This window comes from Arthroderma uncinatum (genome assembly GCF_011692745.1).
Source record: "Arthroderma uncinatum strain CBS 119779 chromosome Unknown scaffold5, whole genome shotgun sequence".
Classification (NCBI taxonomy): Eukaryota; Fungi; Ascomycota; class Eurotiomycetes; order Onygenales; family Arthrodermataceae; genus Arthroderma; species Arthroderma uncinatum.
In genome coordinates, this window is record NW_022983867.1 from 1,288,700 (window position 1) to 1,304,869 (window position 16,170).

General features: G+C 47.4%; 8 protein-coding genes across 8 annotated transcripts; 5 read left to right on the forward strand and 3 right to left on the reverse strand.

Moving 5' to 3' along the window:
• Positions 1 to 930: 930 nt before the first annotated feature.
• On the forward strand, positions 931 to 1,710 carry GIQ15_06784 (citrinin biosynthesis oxidoreductase CtnB; the record flags this gene model as incomplete). The annotated part of the gene is made up of 1 exon (XM_033554201.1): positions 931 to 1,710. One exon carries the CDS (start codon positions 931 to 933, stop codon positions 1,708 to 1,710), a length of 780 nt encoding a protein of 259 aa, XP_033403716.1.
• A 683-nt stretch (positions 1,711 to 2,393) lies between these two features.
• Positions 2,394 to 4,388, reverse strand: GIQ15_06785 (uncharacterized protein; the record flags this gene model as incomplete). The annotated part of the gene is made up of 1 exon (XM_033554202.1): positions 2,394 to 4,388. The coding sequence occupies one exon, from the start codon at positions 4,386 to 4,388 to the stop codon at positions 2,394 to 2,396; it is 1,995 nt and encodes a 664-aa protein (XP_033403717.1).
• A 2,266-nt stretch (positions 4,389 to 6,654) lies between these two features.
• GIQ15_06786 (transcriptional regulator) lies at positions 6,655 to 6,987 on the forward strand (the record flags this gene model as incomplete). The annotated part of the gene is made up of 1 exon (XM_033554203.1): positions 6,655 to 6,987. One exon carries the CDS (start codon positions 6,655 to 6,657, stop codon positions 6,985 to 6,987), a length of 333 nt encoding a protein of 110 aa, XP_033403718.1.
• A 340-nt stretch (positions 6,988 to 7,327) lies between these two features.
• On the reverse strand, positions 7,328 to 8,695 carry GIQ15_06787 (uncharacterized protein; the record flags this gene model as incomplete). Its single annotated transcript, XM_033554204.1, has 1 exon — positions 7,328 to 8,695. One exon carries the CDS (start codon positions 8,693 to 8,695, stop codon positions 7,328 to 7,330), a length of 1,368 nt encoding a protein of 455 aa, XP_033403719.1.
• A 459-nt stretch (positions 8,696 to 9,154) lies between these two features.
• Positions 9,155 to 10,446, forward strand: GIQ15_06788 (ubiquitin fusion degradation protein 1; the record flags this gene model as incomplete). Its single annotated transcript, XM_033554205.1, has 3 exons — positions 9,155 to 9,157; positions 9,220 to 9,568; positions 9,629 to 10,446. The coding sequence occupies 3 exons, from the start codon at positions 9,155 to 9,157 to the stop codon at positions 10,444 to 10,446; spliced, it is 1,170 nt and encodes a 389-aa protein (XP_033403720.1).
• Positions 10,447 to 10,982: 536 nt separating this feature from the next.
• GIQ15_06789 (DUF829 domain protein (PaxU)) lies at positions 10,983 to 11,891 on the forward strand (the record flags this gene model as incomplete). Its single annotated transcript, XM_033554206.1, has 1 exon — positions 10,983 to 11,891. One exon carries the CDS (start codon positions 10,983 to 10,985, stop codon positions 11,889 to 11,891), a length of 909 nt encoding a protein of 302 aa, XP_033403721.1.
• A 244-nt stretch (positions 11,892 to 12,135) lies between these two features.
• GIQ15_06790 (uncharacterized protein) lies at positions 12,136 to 12,606 on the reverse strand (the record flags this gene model as incomplete). Its single annotated transcript, XM_033554207.1, has 1 exon — positions 12,136 to 12,606. The coding sequence occupies one exon, from the start codon at positions 12,604 to 12,606 to the stop codon at positions 12,136 to 12,138; it is 471 nt and encodes a 156-aa protein (XP_033403722.1).
• Positions 12,607 to 14,906: 2,300 nt separating this feature from the next.
• Positions 14,907 to 15,801, forward strand: GIQ15_06791 (uncharacterized protein; the record flags this gene model as incomplete). Its single annotated transcript, XM_033554208.1, has 3 exons — positions 14,907 to 14,942; positions 15,149 to 15,215; positions 15,275 to 15,801. 3 exons carry the CDS (start codon positions 14,907 to 14,909, stop codon positions 15,799 to 15,801), a joined length of 630 nt encoding a protein of 209 aa, XP_033403723.1.
• Between the last annotated feature and the right edge of the window lie 369 nt (positions 15,802 to 16,170).

A 16,170-nucleotide genomic window follows, 5' to 3' on the forward strand; every position in this document is an offset into this window, starting at 1 on the left:
GCTGCATTCCCAACAAGAATATCCTCAAAATAACTTGCACAGACATGCTGTGATGGCTGGAGGGGCTCCGGGGTATTCATTTGGTCGTTCAAGCTAATGGCTTGAGAGAAACAAGCGTGGGCTGGCTTAAGGATAGGAGCCTGACTGTCGACTCACACCAATGTAGGTATCTCAGCTGGTGGTTTGCTGTAACATGTATATAGAGAGCTGTTAGCCTAGGAATGGAGAACCACTAGCTAGCTAGTTAACTATTATGTCCAGATACCACTCTGAGATTGTCTAATGAATTGAGATGGCAGATATATACGTGTTTGGTGCCGATGGGCCCCAAAATACTCAACTACGCTAACTACAGGACAATGGATTGGCCTTTCTATCGCTAGTGATGAATCCTCCTCGGTGCGATGGGGGTTGTATATTCCTCCGTGGAAATGCGGTATACCCGCCTGCGGTTGGACTAGAAAATGATTCTCCACAAGATATTTCAGTCGAAGCTGATGCCAGAGTCTCTTATAATAATCTATCACTGCCAGTCCTTTATCACTCAGATTCTTTGTTGTCCAACTCATAAACCCTCCGAATTTCCAGTCGGCTAGTTGTTTATTAATCTATCCCTTCGGGCTCCGAATACTCGACAGGGGTCCTGGGAAGGCTGTGTCAGGAATACCTGGAAGATTTTTTATTTGGGACATCTTTCTTTCTTCAAACATCCCCAGAGAAACAGTTGGGCCCGTCTGACCTTCACAGTTAATCATAATATCTTGCATCGCTGGGCGAAAGCTGGAGAAATCAGTGTAACGCGGACCCGAGTCCATATACTTGTCCCCGCAGCACTTCAGCTTGCTTGAATATCATCTTCCTACGGTCTTATTGCTGGCATTGATTATCAGCTCCAGACGTTACGATAAGACGTTACGATAGGACATTACGATGCCCGGAATAGACGTGACGGCGGATATAGAAACCCTCCACCTGCCACGAATCCTCTGTCTCCATGGCGGTGGCTCCAATGCGAAGATCTTTCATACCCAGTGCCGCGTTATAAGAGCGCATCTCAAGTCCACGTTCAGATTATGTTTTGTCGATGCGCCGTTTCCTAGCCCCCCGGGCCCTGGCATCGTCTCCGTCTACGAAGACTTTGCGCCATTCTACTGCTGGCACAACTGGAAGCCTGGTGTGACCGAGGACTTTGGGGGACAAACATTGAATTACGTGGAGCAGATACTCCGAGAGGCGATGGCAGAGGATGACGCAAGGGGAGCAACCGGTGAATGGGTTGGCATATTGGGATTCAGCCAGGGCGCAAAGACAAGTGCAAGCATTTTGATGAAGCAGCAGGTTCAAGCAGAGCTGAACATGCGAGACGAAAACTCGTTCGACTTTAAATTTGGCGTGATAATGAATGGACGGGGGCCATTCTTGGAATTAGGCCTGGATCTTGGAAACGAGAACAGCGCTGGCAGCTCAGCTTCTGGACGATCGGAAGATACTGCGCCTAGCGAGCTTCTACAGATACCGACAGTCCACGTCCACGGGCGTCGAGACCCAGGTTTACCTCTTCACAGAGACCTGCGTGAGAGTTATTTTGTGAAGAGCAGTACACGCCTTGTCGAGTGGGATGGTGATCATCGACTGCCGATCAAATTCAACGACGTCGACGCCGTTGTGTCTCAGATTCGTGAGGTAGCCAGAGAAACCAACGCTCTATGAGCTGGTATGGAGGTTTTACGATATATTTTTTTGGGAGGGGAGATTTCGTTTGCTATGGACCTATCCTATATAAATAACTAGAGGCTGGGAGTTTAATGAAAGGAGCCGCTATGGCTGATATATGTTCCGCAATTGATGGTTAACTCAAGTAGTATTTGTTTCGTTGGTATATATACATTTCAACTACCCTCTGCACCCATAAGGATACTCCCTGGGCCCGCTCCTTGGGTGTAAGCCGGATGTTTCCCAGTAATATACTCATAACCAATAAGAGATACCCTAGTTTGGATACTTTGCGTTCTTAGGGGATAGATAGTATAAAATTAGTGTATCACTCTAGAATGAAACAAGGTATTCTATTAGCTATTTCATACGACTGATCTTGAGAAAGTGGCTATCTGAGGCATTACGCAATTTTCGCACCAAAGACAATGGATATGTACTATGCACGAACGGGACACCACCTTTGCACTCCCAATATGAAGCCGTATCGGACCTCCAATAAACTCATACCTCCAATAAACTCATACCTCCAATAAACTCATATAGAAAAATTAAATGAAGGTTGTAAGAAGAAAAAATGGGTATCAAAGTTAAAGGTAAGAAAATGAAATATACAAGGAGAGAGGTTGGTTGATATATTCAAGAAGCCCGCTGCGATTGATCACCACAAAAGTAACCCGCTATCTATCACCGAGTTTAGGATTGTTAGACTCAGGGTGACTGGGTGATCTCATGTCTCGTTTCCTCTTCTTATGTCTATGTCTGTCCAAATCCGACTGGGGTGTTGACGATCTGCCATGTCCTTCTGACGGTGTAGTAGAGCTCATTTCGCGAGACGTTTGAGCTTGCGGAACGGTGGGAACCGGTTTTTTAACTGTCATCATTTGAACCTGGGCCTTTATGTCCTTGAGCTCTTCCATTGTGCTCCTAAGATCGGCCCCATGTTCGGCAAGACTTTGCAGGAAGCTTTCTTCTAATTCATCTGTCTTCGATTGGACAGTCTTCATTTGCCCTGTGATTTCCTTCTTTTCGGTATGAAGGAAGGCAATAAGACCATCACTGGCCTCTTTTGCTTTCACTTGAGCTGCCTCTAAGACACTGATATTGGCCGAGTGAGCTTTAATCTGCGTAAGATGTTCATTTACCGTCTGCAATATGTTCACAATGTCGGCTTCAACTTTGCTCGCGTGAGGATACATTTCTTGCATGGCCAAGACCATCTGGCGTACGATTGGTTCAGTGGTAAGTTGACTGTATCGGTCTTCTAGGGAGTGAACAGCAGCATAAGCAGCTGCAATCTGTTTATTCAGTGCATTGATGTTGCCCATAAAATGACCATGTAACTCGTTGAATTTATGGTTTAACGCCTGGGGATTAATCGATGCAACGGTCTGTCTTAGACCAATGATATCCTGGCTGAATTTGTCCATAGCGAGTTGGGCATCATCTAAAGCCTTTGACAGAAGCTCGTCCTTGCTCTTTTGGATCTCCCGAAGACCGTCGATCTCATCGGACAAAGTTTGCATGTCTACCCTAATGGTCTTATCACTGATTGGGATGGGTGATGGCGTCAGATTATTCAAAGAAGCCTCACTGCGTCTTAAAGCGGAATCTTGAATCGCTTTAGCACTATTGGTGGCCTGAACCTCGAGAGATGGTATTTTGTCCTTTACCAAAGCATTAACATCCTTCTCTATTATAGAGATTTTGCTTTTAACCACTTCATCAATGCGTGAAAATTGATTCTTAGAAGCTTCAACCATTGCATTGACCTGCTCCGTGATGGCCTTCATGTTTAAACGAAGTTCTTCGGCTGCGTGGTTTGACTGGGTTTGCTCGTCGGACTTGGATGTATCTAGGGTTTCCGTGATTTCCCTGACCTTTTTCTCCAGGGATTCCAACTTGGTGTTTTTGATATCGATATCATTTTTCATGGTAAGTTTGAAAGCCTCGAGAGTTGCTGAAAGCACCTTGATCCGATCGAGTGAAGCCTGAAATGACACCAGCCTAGAGTCCAAGGAACCAATTTCCGAGACGTGTTGTTTCATAGAATTCGAATTGAACTCTAGGTCACCCTTAAGCTTATCGAGTATCTGGGAGTTGGCGCTAGCGCGCTCTTCCATGGCAGAATGTCTTAAGTTGTTAGACTCTTTCATACTAGATATCTCATCTTTGATCTTTAGTAGGTCAGCATTGGTTTTCCGCAGGTCCTCTGCTACTTGGTCATGCTGGGGTGCTTTGCTGGGTGGGTTGTGAATGAGATTTGCTAAAGAGAGCATAAGATTCTCCTTCTTTGCAGTACGCGTGTTGAATCGCTCCTCTATCCGCTTCAGCTCTTTATCTCGATCCTCCATTCCTGACCTCAAACTTTGTAGCAAAGATGGGTATGCATGCCCGCGTTCTTTTGCTTTCCTGAAAGTCTGCTCTTCCGTACGGCGTTTCCTCATTAGCCGATCTCTTGCGCCTTTGATATTGGTGACTTCAGCTACTTCTTCGGTAAGTTGCCTGAGAACGCGTACTGTATCCTGTACGGTTGGAGCTGGGGGATTATTCTGAGACGGAGGTTCGTTTCGGGGCATACGGCGAGGGTCTCGAGACATGTCGATTTGTGCGGCTCGAGGTCCTGTCGGGGGCTCGAAATTGCAAGTTCCAGTGGTACGCTGAGGAGTAGCCATGGTTGTAGGTGCGCGGACGCGATTCGGCCTTGCGGTATCTATCATAGAATTCCTCCGCAGGGCGTTTTAGCAGATAGCAGCGAGTATATTAATCCTCCTTCATGGCCTTCCTATAGCCGCCTTCGATGGCCTCAAGGAGAGTCGCAGAGAGCGAAAACCGCGAGATGGCTCGAACTGCGATTGGACATCTTTATATCAGTTTGAGATCACATAGCAGGATAAGTAGAAAAAGGGAACACTCACAGGAGCTCACAGGACGTCACATTCAATAGCTACATCAGCTAGTTGGTAAACACGAAGGAGAAAGAGAGAAGAGTAGAACTTATATAGGGTCTCAACGAGGACGAGATGGTCAATAAAGGGTATAATATTTACATCCAAGCGTTCACCTAGTCAACCAGGCCTCTTGATATATACAAAGAGAAGTAAGGAAAGGGTGAGATGCCTTGATTGATATATGTTGGATGGGCTACATGTCAGGATTTTTCTTGTTTTTTTTTTTTTTTAATATAGGCAAAGATTATGATATGTAACTTGTTAACTATCACAAAGTTTAATGCGCTTAACTATTTCCGCAATTATAGATCTACACAAGCGCGATATCAAGAATAGTTGCAAGAATTACAGTGATATATCTACAGAGTACTATATTTACTGATCCTAAGGCGCGTCTGCCACCATGATAAGGCGCGTATTCCTATAGCTATTAAGCTAGAGTGGGGAGCTCTGAGCTTAGTACTCAATAACCAGCTATAAGAGGCTTGACAGCGCGTGTGTACACATATTATATGGTCATAGCATTTATGTTTATGATAAAGAGTAAAAATATAAATACAAATAATAAATAAAGAAAAAAGATGAATAAATAAATAAAAAAGAATAAAAATACATAAAAGCGGCACTGATCGGCCCGGCAAAACAAAGATCCGTCGAGCTTGCTTTTCCCAAAGAAGAAGAAGAAGAAAGTGGAAGCTGGAACAAAAACACATCAACAAGACACTCGACTCTGCTGCAGACACTTGCTCGATAGGTTAAAGGCCCCTGGAAGAGGATACACTTTTACAATGGCGGCTGTGAGTTTCCCCCGAGCTTCGGTCGGATATACCGTACTGCGCTGACAGTTCCATCTAGCCCATCACCACCGTCTCCGAAGGCAGAGACCTACGGGGTCTCAACTTGGTCGCGGCGCATTCCCATATCCGAGGTCTCGGTGTTGATCCGGATACGCTTCAGACTCGCGCCTCGTCGCAGGGGCTAGTTGGCCAGCAAAAGGCCCGGAAGGCGGCTGCCGTCATACTGCAGATGGTCAAGGAGGGCAAGATTGCAGGGCGGGCGGTGCTCGTTGCAGGACCACCCAGCACCGGAAAGACTGCCATTGCTATGGGCATGGCCCAGTCGCTGGGCCCAGATGTTCCATTCACAATGCTTGCGTCCTCTGAGATATTCTCGTTGGAGATGTCGAAAACAGAAGCTCTTACCCAAGCTTTCCGGAAGTCGATTGGCGTGAGGATAAAAGAGGAGAGTGAGATCATTGAGGGAGAAGTCGTTGAGATCCAGATAGACCGCAGTGTTACGGGGGTAAGCTTGTCTTTTCCTTTGACCGCGGTAAATCGAGAAGCTGACAGCGCCATTTCCATAGGGCAACAAACAAGGAAAGTTGACTATTAAAACTACGGACATGGAAACCGTCTACGACATGGGAACGAAGATGATTGATTCCATGACTAAGGAGCGTGTTATGGCGGGTGACGTTATTTCCATCGACAAGGCGGCTGGGAAGATCACAAAACTAGGCCGATCCTTCGCCAGATCGCGAGATTATGATGCAATGGGTCCCGATACCAAATTCGTCCAATGCCCCGAGGGCGAACTTCAGGTTCGAAAGGAGGTCGTGCACACAGTTAGTCTTCATGAGATTGATGTGATAAATTCGAGAAGCCAGGGTTTCTTGGCACTCTTCTCCGGAGACACCGGCGAGATACGAAGCGAAGTCCGCGACCAGATTAACTCAAAAGTTGGTGAATGGAAGGAGGAAGGAAAGGCAGAAATTATTCCTGGAGTTCTTTTCATCGACGAAGTACACATGCTCGACATCGAGTGCTTCTCTTACATCAACCGCGCACTGGAGGCAGAGCTGGCGCCAATCGTTATCATGGCTAGCAACAGAGGCAACACTAGGATACGGGGCACAACATACCAATCTCCTCATGGCCTGCCATTGGATTTCCTAGACAGAGTTGTTATCGTCAGCACCCAGCCTTATGGCATGGAAGATCTAAAGGAGATCCTTGCCATTCGTGCACAAGAAGAGGAGATTGACCTCAGCCCAGATGCGCTCGCTCTTTTAACTAAGATTGGACAGGAATCCGGCCTACGCTACGCCAGCAACATCATCGCGACTTCAACCCTCCTCAGCCAAAAGCGGAAATCCAAAGAAGTCGGAATTGAAGATATCAAGCGCAGCTATAGCCTTTTCTATGATCCTGCACGAAGCGTCAAATTTGTCAACGAGTTTGAAAAACGGTTTATCAGTGATGCCGGGAATGTCAGCTTTACTACGGCTGCAGTCAATGGCGGCGATCCTATGGAAGTCTCTTAATTTAATCGACTTGGCTTACTCCTACTTTTATGACCGTGTCCCTTTGTATTGTATTCTTTTTGCTACGAGTTTGGCGCGTTGGGCTTGCGGGGGAAACAAAACTTTGATAACGGGCTGTCCGATACGAAATATGGCGTCGATACACCCCTTTCGGCGGGTTCTAGGTGGAAATATCTACTTCATACTAATAGAAATAGAGCCCTTTTGCAATATCCTGCCTGCGCATAGCAAGAACATCCTCGTTATCGTAAATCGAAAGGCTTTGGTATACCCGCAAATTGAAACATACATATAACTTACACAGGAGGGCCGTCCAAAGACCCCCATTATCACCTAAACGTCATGAAAAGGGGTCTCCTAGCCTCCATGGACCTGAACTTCCGGTGTTTTTAAACTCCGCTCCACCCTCAGTAAAATATCCAGCGCTGCTCCATGACTGCATAGTTGCTCGGTCATAAGGCCCGTGTATTATACCACCGTCACGGGCGTCCGACCAGCGGAACTCCCACATATCACTTCCCCCTTCAGCTGCCATCGAGTCTGTAGATTCAGGGCGAGGAGGGTCCACCCACTCCTCCCCCGTCTCTCGTTGATATTGCCTGATGAGAAGCGCTCGCTCTGCGTCGTAGATCTCTGTTTGGCCACGGCTAAGTAGTATATCGGCAGCTTCAGTGATTTCTTCCACAGCCCGCTTCCTCTCTATCTCTTTGGGGTCCTCGTCCTGCATTTCCACATCGTCAGCAGCACCGTTTGCCTTTTTATGGTGTTTTTTGTTCTTGTTCTGCCATTTCGGTCGATGTTTTAGTCCCTTGCCTAGCCTGCCCAGGGCTTCCAGAATAGTCTCTCCTCGATCAAGGTGTTGTATTAGTGTCTTCAGAACGTCGGACGTCAGTATCTTGTCTGCAGCAAAGGACTGTTGGCGTCGTTCCTCCTCTCGCTTTTCGGCCGCTTCTCTAGCCTTTCGCATATCCTTTTTGGAAACTCCTTCAAGCCATGAATCGTGGACGGCATCTGGGTCCATTGCCTTTCGAACATAGTTGCCTGCATCGTCGAAGCGACCGTCCTCTTGCTCTGCTCGCATGTTAAATGCATCGAGAAGAGGCGCATGCTCCTTTTTACCACCAGCTCCGAGCTCCTTGTCCACGTTTTCTGGGAGTGCTGCGCGGTCCTCATCACCCACGTCACTGGCGCTATCGTCATCGTCTTCCCCGTCGACTGCCCGTCCTTTTCCCTTTCCGCCAGCCGTATGGGTATCGAGGGTGACCTTCCGCCCGGCTCGCGAAGAATTAACCTGTCCTTCAATCTCGTCCGTTTCCAAAAACCGAACTTGCTTCTTCTCCTTCACGCCGTCCTTGTTGTCTTCGTCACCTTCCCCAAAGTCATCCTCAAGCTCCGCAAATATGTCATCATCGTCCGCGGCCTGTGCTTCCTTCTTTTTGGCGTTTGATTTGGCTTCAGCGCGGGCATCGAAGCCTTCGTTCTCGCTGTCCGACTCAAATCCTTCCACTTTCACGGCGTTGCGACGGACCCTCTGACCTCTATGGCCAAACTCATCTGCGTCTAAAACGGCGTCATTTTCCAGGGCATCTGGCGCGAGTGCAGAGGGGTTGCGGATATCAAAGCGAGGTTTTTTCGACGAGGATTGCGGCGCACCGTCTGTGTCGTCTTCGTCGCCCCCTCGCTTCGGTCTTGCGAACGAGGACGCCATGGCTGCACGGAATGTATGTATCGGCTAGAATGACGACCGGATACAAGCTCTATTCACGTCACAGATGGGTGTTCGTCTTGCGCCGTGTTTCTGCGCCGTGATGTATATAGATGGACGAAGCTCGGAGGTCGGCGAGTTGCTTGTTTGCACTGTTTGACTCTTTTGCGTCACTGCTTTTGGATCTCCCACCAGCGGACATGAAGCTGAAGACACCAACTACATCGACACCACGAACACCAGGACCAGGCATCAGCAGGCATATCTCTAGGCGTCAGATTGGGTTTATCTCTAGGCAGTTCAGGCTGCAGCTGGTCTATCATCTTCGACATATTTCTGGCTTATGTTAGCTTCTTGGTAGCTTCGTCTAAGCTCTGCCTGGCCTCCACAGATATTTGCCTGCCTCCCACCTTGAAGAAACCAGAACACTAGACCGGCGATATCTTGGAATAGAGCGTCGTAATGGTGAGTAGTCAGATATTATCTCTAGGCCAACCGACCGTTAACCGTATCGTACCCTGTTCTAGGCCGGATTCTACAACGATGACCCTATGGACGGGATCCTCCACCCTTCCATGATGCGCCATCAGACACACTCTTCACGACGATTTGACGAATACTATCGGTGCTACCCGGTAGCGATGCTTCCAGGCCCCGAACGTGAGAATGTGAACCATGGAGGCAAGGTGATCATGCCACCAAGTGCGTTGGATAAGCTCACTCGACTACACATCACCTATCCCATGCTTTTTGAACTACATAACGGTGCGAAGCAACGGATGACGCATGCTGGTGTGCTGGAGTTCATTGCTGAGGAAGGGAAGATATATCTGCCATTTTGGGTGCGTGAAGAAGACCGATCTATACGAGTCCCCGGTGAGATCCGTCGGTTACTAACGGTGTTGGCTGAATAGATTATGCAAACGCTTTTGCTAGAACCAGGAGACCTGGTACAGATAAAATCAACAGACCTTCCCCCGGGATCCAGAATCAAGCTTCAAGCTCAATCAACGTCATTCCTCGATATCAGTGACCCCAAGGCCGTGCTTGAGAACGCATTCCGAAACTTCTCCTGTCTAACCAAGGGCGATGTCTTTACGTTTTCCTACAATGATCAGATATATGAGATGGCCGTCCTAGAGACGAAGCCCGAGACAAGTCAGAATGCTCTCTCCGTACTAGAAACCGATTTGGAAGTCGACTTTGCACCGCCAGTGGGATATGAGGAACCAAAACGAGTAAGCGGGACTAGTACCCCGTCGAGTAGTGTTGCGGGTGGCCCTCTGACCGCCGGCGGGACAATTCATTCCCACGGCACAATGGCGCAGTCGATCAACTATACCGCAATCGCTCCAGGATCGAATGATACCGCGAGAGCAGCTAACGCAGCATTGTCCAACTTCCACGGGAGCGGCCAACGACTCAATATGAAGAAGGGAAGCAAAACCTCTACTCCTAAATCCGCAACGCCAGCTTCTGGAAAATCTAGCAATCCACCGCCCGCTCCTCCCACGCGAAGAACAAACGGCCCACAGCCACTACGACTGCCGCCAGGTAAACTATTCTTTGGCTATGCCATCACCCCAGTGAAGAAGAAGGACTCCAGCGACCCGTCCCCCGAAGCGGATTCACAACCTAAATTTCTAGGAACTGGCCAGACTCTACGGGGAAAGAAGAAAGGGTCAGGGCTTGCAGGACAGTCCACTCCAGCCTCCGGAAGTGACACAGAAAAGAAGATAAAGGGCGGACACTAGGCGGAAGATCAAGCCGCTCGAAGTAAATTTTAAGAAAAAAAAAATACCAATGGATGGATTTCCACGGCTGGCTGGGCGTTCGGATTTTGTGTACCTTATGGCTCGGTCAGATCTAGACACGAGCCGTTTTAGAGAATAGCAATTCAGCGGCATATTGTGCGACCTAGTTTAGCTTACCCGTACCCTGGACTCTTTGTTCGTGTCTCTTGAGCCTCTGGTTCCTGTCCCTCCGCCGGCGGTTGCCAATCAAGCGCTGCTCGGGTGCCAATCCTACAAATCTCGACCACCGGTTACCGTCTCGCCCTCGTATTTTCTTTGACCGTAATTCTGAGACGTCGAGCAGCCGCTAGCCTATGGCGCTACGTTAGGGGGGATCCTCCGGCACCTCCGACACGTCGTTGAAGGATAATGAATGGGCCTGTGACCGCCCCCCTCGGCTGTCTAGATTGGTTCATATAGCCAGGGAGGGGAGCCCCTGATGGAGGAGAGAGAGAGAGAGAGAAGACAAACACTTCCAACCATCCAGACATCGAAACATGGCTTCTCCGTTAGAAAAGCTGCCACCGGTGATAGATCCCTCCTTTGTCAAGATCGGCCCTTCGATCTGGCTACGTGATTTCCGTACGCCGGTGGACGGGGAAACCAACAATTATGGCACCACGCCTGTTGTCACGGCTTCATCTCGCTTGACCATCGTCATTCTTTTCTGGATGGATGCTCAGCTCCGCTATGCGAGCAAATACGTCTCGGAATATACCAAGCTCGCACCCAATGCGCGGATAATTTTTGTTCTCACATCTTCCTCCGATCTATTCTTCAACGCTTCAGAGGCTGCTCAAATGCGGCGTGTTCAGCCGGCGGTGGATGTCTTGCTATCTCCAAGCACTTCTTCCTCAGCTCTTGGAATGTCTCCCGATGACCAGCTGTACCTCCATCTCTTCTCGAACGGTGGGTCCGTTACCCTTCGAAGCATAGCACTCGCATACCGCAAGGCAACCAACAAGCCGCTTCCACTGAAATCGCTCATAATGGACAGTTGCCCTGGCAAGTCCAGTTTGTCGGGAGCTCACCGAGCGATCTCGTACGGCCTTCCGAAGTCCTTTCTTCCTCGCTTTTTTGCAGGAATATTTGTTTGGGTTGGGTTATTGTGTGGATTCGCCTACTGCCGGTTGCTTGGACTGGAATATCCTACTGAGCTGGCCTGGAGGGCATCGACTGATTCTAAACTCATTGATAGCCGGGTGAAACGATGTTACGTTTATTCGGAGCTGGACGACTTGATCTCCTGGAAAGACGTTGAGGAACATTCGTATGAAGCCGCAAGCGAGAATTATCATGTCGAAAGAGAGAAATTCACGGGGTCTCCTCACGTTGGCCACATGAGACTTGATCCGCTTCGTTACTGGAGTATTGTGGCCCGTTATTTGGCCATTGCAGTGGAGTAAGTCGGGATGAGCAAAGTTGTATAGTCGAGGGATACCGTATCCCTTTAGCCATATATTAGAACAGAACATAGATCAAATATCAACCATAGAACAAACGTGATAGAATACCGGACATTATTCATTATCATTCACCAGCGCAAACAAAAGTGTCCATCTTATTCTCTGAGTAACAGGTTCATAGTCGCCAGTGTACATAAGAAACCGAGGGGCCCCATAGTAGTTATTAACCTATTCATTGTGCTGTTCACCAAATATCCCAGAAGCTGAAACATATGTGCAATCGCCCGAATCCTTGGTCATACCACTGCGTCGAAATAGCTTCCATCGCTATAACGGGTTCACGCTTTACCTCGCTGGCTGCGGCACTCGGTTTGGCGTCCTCTCTCTCACGTTTGACGACAAACGCGTCATTGTCGTCTTCATCTTCGAGTACAATTGGATCATCGCGGTTTCCTTCCTTCTTAATGATGCCCTTTTTGGTAGGTGTTTCAAGGTATGCCTTGGTATATGCCGTTTTCGTTGCAGAAACAGACTTGGTAACGCTACCTCTTCCACTCCGTGGAGTAGATGTAGTCGCAGGCCGACGACGATTGGGGGTAGACGGAGCCGTCCGCCTAAGGCCGTTTGGGACCATCAAATCTGCCTCCTGCCGGTATTTCCTAAATTGATTGTATATGGTATCGTATGAAGCTCCCCTGCCAAAGTAGACTGCCATGGTCCGGTAATCGGGCTAATATAGGATGTTGGTCAGTAAGGGCAGGTATAACATTCAAGACGGCTACTTTGGTACAAGTACAAGGGAAACATTCAAAACAAGGATAGCAAAACAAATCACTGCTTTCAATTAATATGGAACCGGCTATATGTTTAAGCCAGCCACGAAGTAGTAATTCGGCGACGGTACCTAGACTCAAGGAGAGGGGAAAAGGGCCATACACTAAGTTCAGGATGAGCAGCAAGTAGGGCTGCGATTATCCTTTCAACGTTCTCTTTATCCCACGGGATAACCATGGTCGAGCAAATAAAGTGATCAACGCTAACAGTTATCGAGATCTGAGCTGGAATGGCAACGAGTTCGTCTTGAGATGTTGAAGACGTCGCAAATTGTTAGGTTGTGGGGTATATTTGGGGGAGTTGTACTTTGAAGGTTGGAGGAGGACATGACTCGGCGTTTGCCTGTAAGAAAGATCCAGGGGCTCGCTAGTGTGTTATTAAAGGGTAATACCCCGCCACAGGAAGTCGCGTCAAACACACATAAAGCACTGTAAGGAGATGTCAATTCTGTAGAGAGTCGGCGACTCCTCATCCCCAAAGGAACGCTGGTTATCACATTATCCAAAACCTACGCTCAGGGACTGTGCATTGGCAGCCTAAGCATACAAATAAGATAGATTCGAGGTCATGGCTTGATCGCAGCTACGTGTATATATATGCGTCTCGCAATGGTGCAGGTAATACAGGTATCTGTACTATCTCGGATATTTTCTCCAGAAATCAACAAAAAGTAGCCAAGGCCATATTAATCGCCAATGCAGATATTATATTAGTTAATCCTCGATTTCACACCCTACATTGCTAAAATGTAATCATAGGTTGAGGGCCCACGCAACAGCGTCCAGTTCTCTGCAGTACTGTGGCCATACAAAATGATCGGTATAATCTTCCCTATACACCCGAGAATCTATGATGGTAATGTGTCATCTTTTCATATGGCTTCATTTCAATTTGCCGGTATAGACAGTATAACTCATCTTGCAAAAGTTGCTGATAAGTTGTGGCGGTCAAAGTCGAGATAGAAGACCTATCCTTAAAACCTTGACGTTTCTTAAGATCAACCCCAAAGGTTAGAATTCTAGAGTGTACCGAGGCTAGCTTCAGAGTGGCGTATGAGATCGGAAGTCAAGGGATGAAATACTTTGCCAGTGAGCTCACAAGTTGCCAAGTAATGCAGGTGTGGTACCAGAGGGAAGTCTATAGAGAACATGGGATCAAGAGGCCGAGAAGACAGAGCTGTTTGTCTCGAGAGTAGAACAAAATTAACTGTCACAGTGGCCTTCAACCTCCACCTCGTCGGGGAATTGTTAATTGTAGCTAGTACAATTATATCCATCAATACACAGGTAGAACAAAGAGACTTGAGTCTTATTATCAGAATAGTGTAACTAAGACCTTCCTTAAGTACTATTATCCATAGCAGTATAACTAAAAGTTGGAGTTAAGTCTTACTGTCTATGCTGGTATAGATAAAGGTTGATGTTGAGATGCGAACAAAGTAGTTCATTTAAGGTTCATGGCCTGTGCACTAGTTAAGGTTTTGCCCCTATAAATACTCCTTATCTAGGCCTAAGCTCACCACCTACTAGCTAACAACAACAGCTTCAATACTCACCTATTGAGTAAACTGCATAATAACTTCAAGACACCTGAACACCTGAATGCTGCAGCCTTCCTACTACTACAGAAGATACACATAGTGTACTTGGTACAGCATTCATTTCTTCTTCCTTAAATAGGGCAATTTGCTTGCGTTAGTTATTTAGGGGCATTGCCTCACCTAAGTACTACTAGTACTTCAATTCTGCTCTAGTTTAATTTACATCTTATGGTGAACTGAGCTACACTTGATTAGCTACAACACCAAATTGTACTATCTACAATATGTGTTGCTCTTTACCTAGCATCTTCTGGCGTTTACTAACTCACTACATAGGACACTCGCACTACTCCTTAGCTTGGGTCCCTGTTTACTAGATTGCTACAGTAACCGCACATATAAAACCCTCCTCTTATTTCCTCTCTTGTCACATCTTTCTTTTAACTCTTCTCTACTTTTTACCTCACTTAAAGTTCAATATCTTCTTTCGCCAACCCTCGCTTCTACTATATCTCAACTACACCTCAACTTCAAAACCAAACTACCCACAGAAAGTGACTCGCTGGCACCACAAATTCCAGATCTTTTTAATCACTACTAACTACTATTACATCCTCACACCATCTTAACTATCCAGCAAGATGCCAATGCGTTGGACAAGCGAGAATGACCAGCTGGTATTATCCTTTGCATGCCCTGTGACTTTTATCCCCATACCCAATATCCCAGATCAGATACACTTTATTTTATCTTTCCTTCAAGTTGCTTCATATTTTGCTTTACATCTGTTGTTTAGAAGATGCTCGCTTCCACATCACACTTCCCTCCCCCAGCTTGGGGTTTTTTTAATGTTTGTTGAGTCGGCCATACTAACCCACTATAGTTGCTGATCAAGTTCATTGAGACTCACGACATTACCGTGGACACGAAGAAGATCTCGGAGGCATGGCGTACGTCAACCTGTCAACCCATCCTATAGAAATAAATATACGCCTAACATCTTCAATAGCTGCTACGAGTGATGACAACCGTCCCACCCCCAGAGCTATTACGGAGCGAATCCATAAGATTCGAAGCCTCGCCAAAGCGGCCGCAGCCAAAAACGGAGTATCCAGCACCAGTACTCCTGCAACTCCGGCTTCCCGCAAGCGTGGACCCAAAGCCGGAGGCTCAAAGTCAAGCACGAAGCGTTCTCGTACCGGCGGCTCTAAGAAGAAGGGTTTGAAAGGAGAAGAGGAGTCGCCCGGAACTCCAACTCCGAGAAACAATGGTGGACCAGTCAAGGAAGAAGATACCGAGGGAAATCTCGTTTTTAACGGGCAGCTGGAAGATGTCTTTACGCAAAAGCCTTTGGGTAAACGCGTGAGGACTGCCCCTGCCATGCCCTTGGGTATGATTTCATATAACGAGAACCATACTGACGAAGATGAGATAAAATATCAGAGCGACGTTAGCGAATTCGCCCCAGCAAACGGTGATGAGGAAGACGACGATGAAGACATGGACGACTTGGTGAAAGACGAAGTCTTCATTTAAACTCGCACACCTCATGGCCGGATCAAAATTTGCGACATCATCTTTGGGGATTTCAAGTTGATCTCTGGATCTTATGCTCTGGCGGAACGTTGGCGATGAAATGGATTTCTCATCTTCTCTTTTCCAAATAATGTTTTCTTTTCAAAATCTCTCCCTGTCAGCTCCATTTGCATTTGCGATGGGACATGCAAAGTTCCTTTTTCGCGACAGAGGCCGGTTTTACTGCATGCCGCAGAATCCGTTTAGTTAGATAAATCCAAAGGCAATTCTAAGTCTTCCTTTAAACATCAAATGTCGCATGCTACAAAATAGAGACTTTCCCACCAGCTTCGAGTTTCGAAAGTTAGTGAAACTTGCCCCTGTGGATCA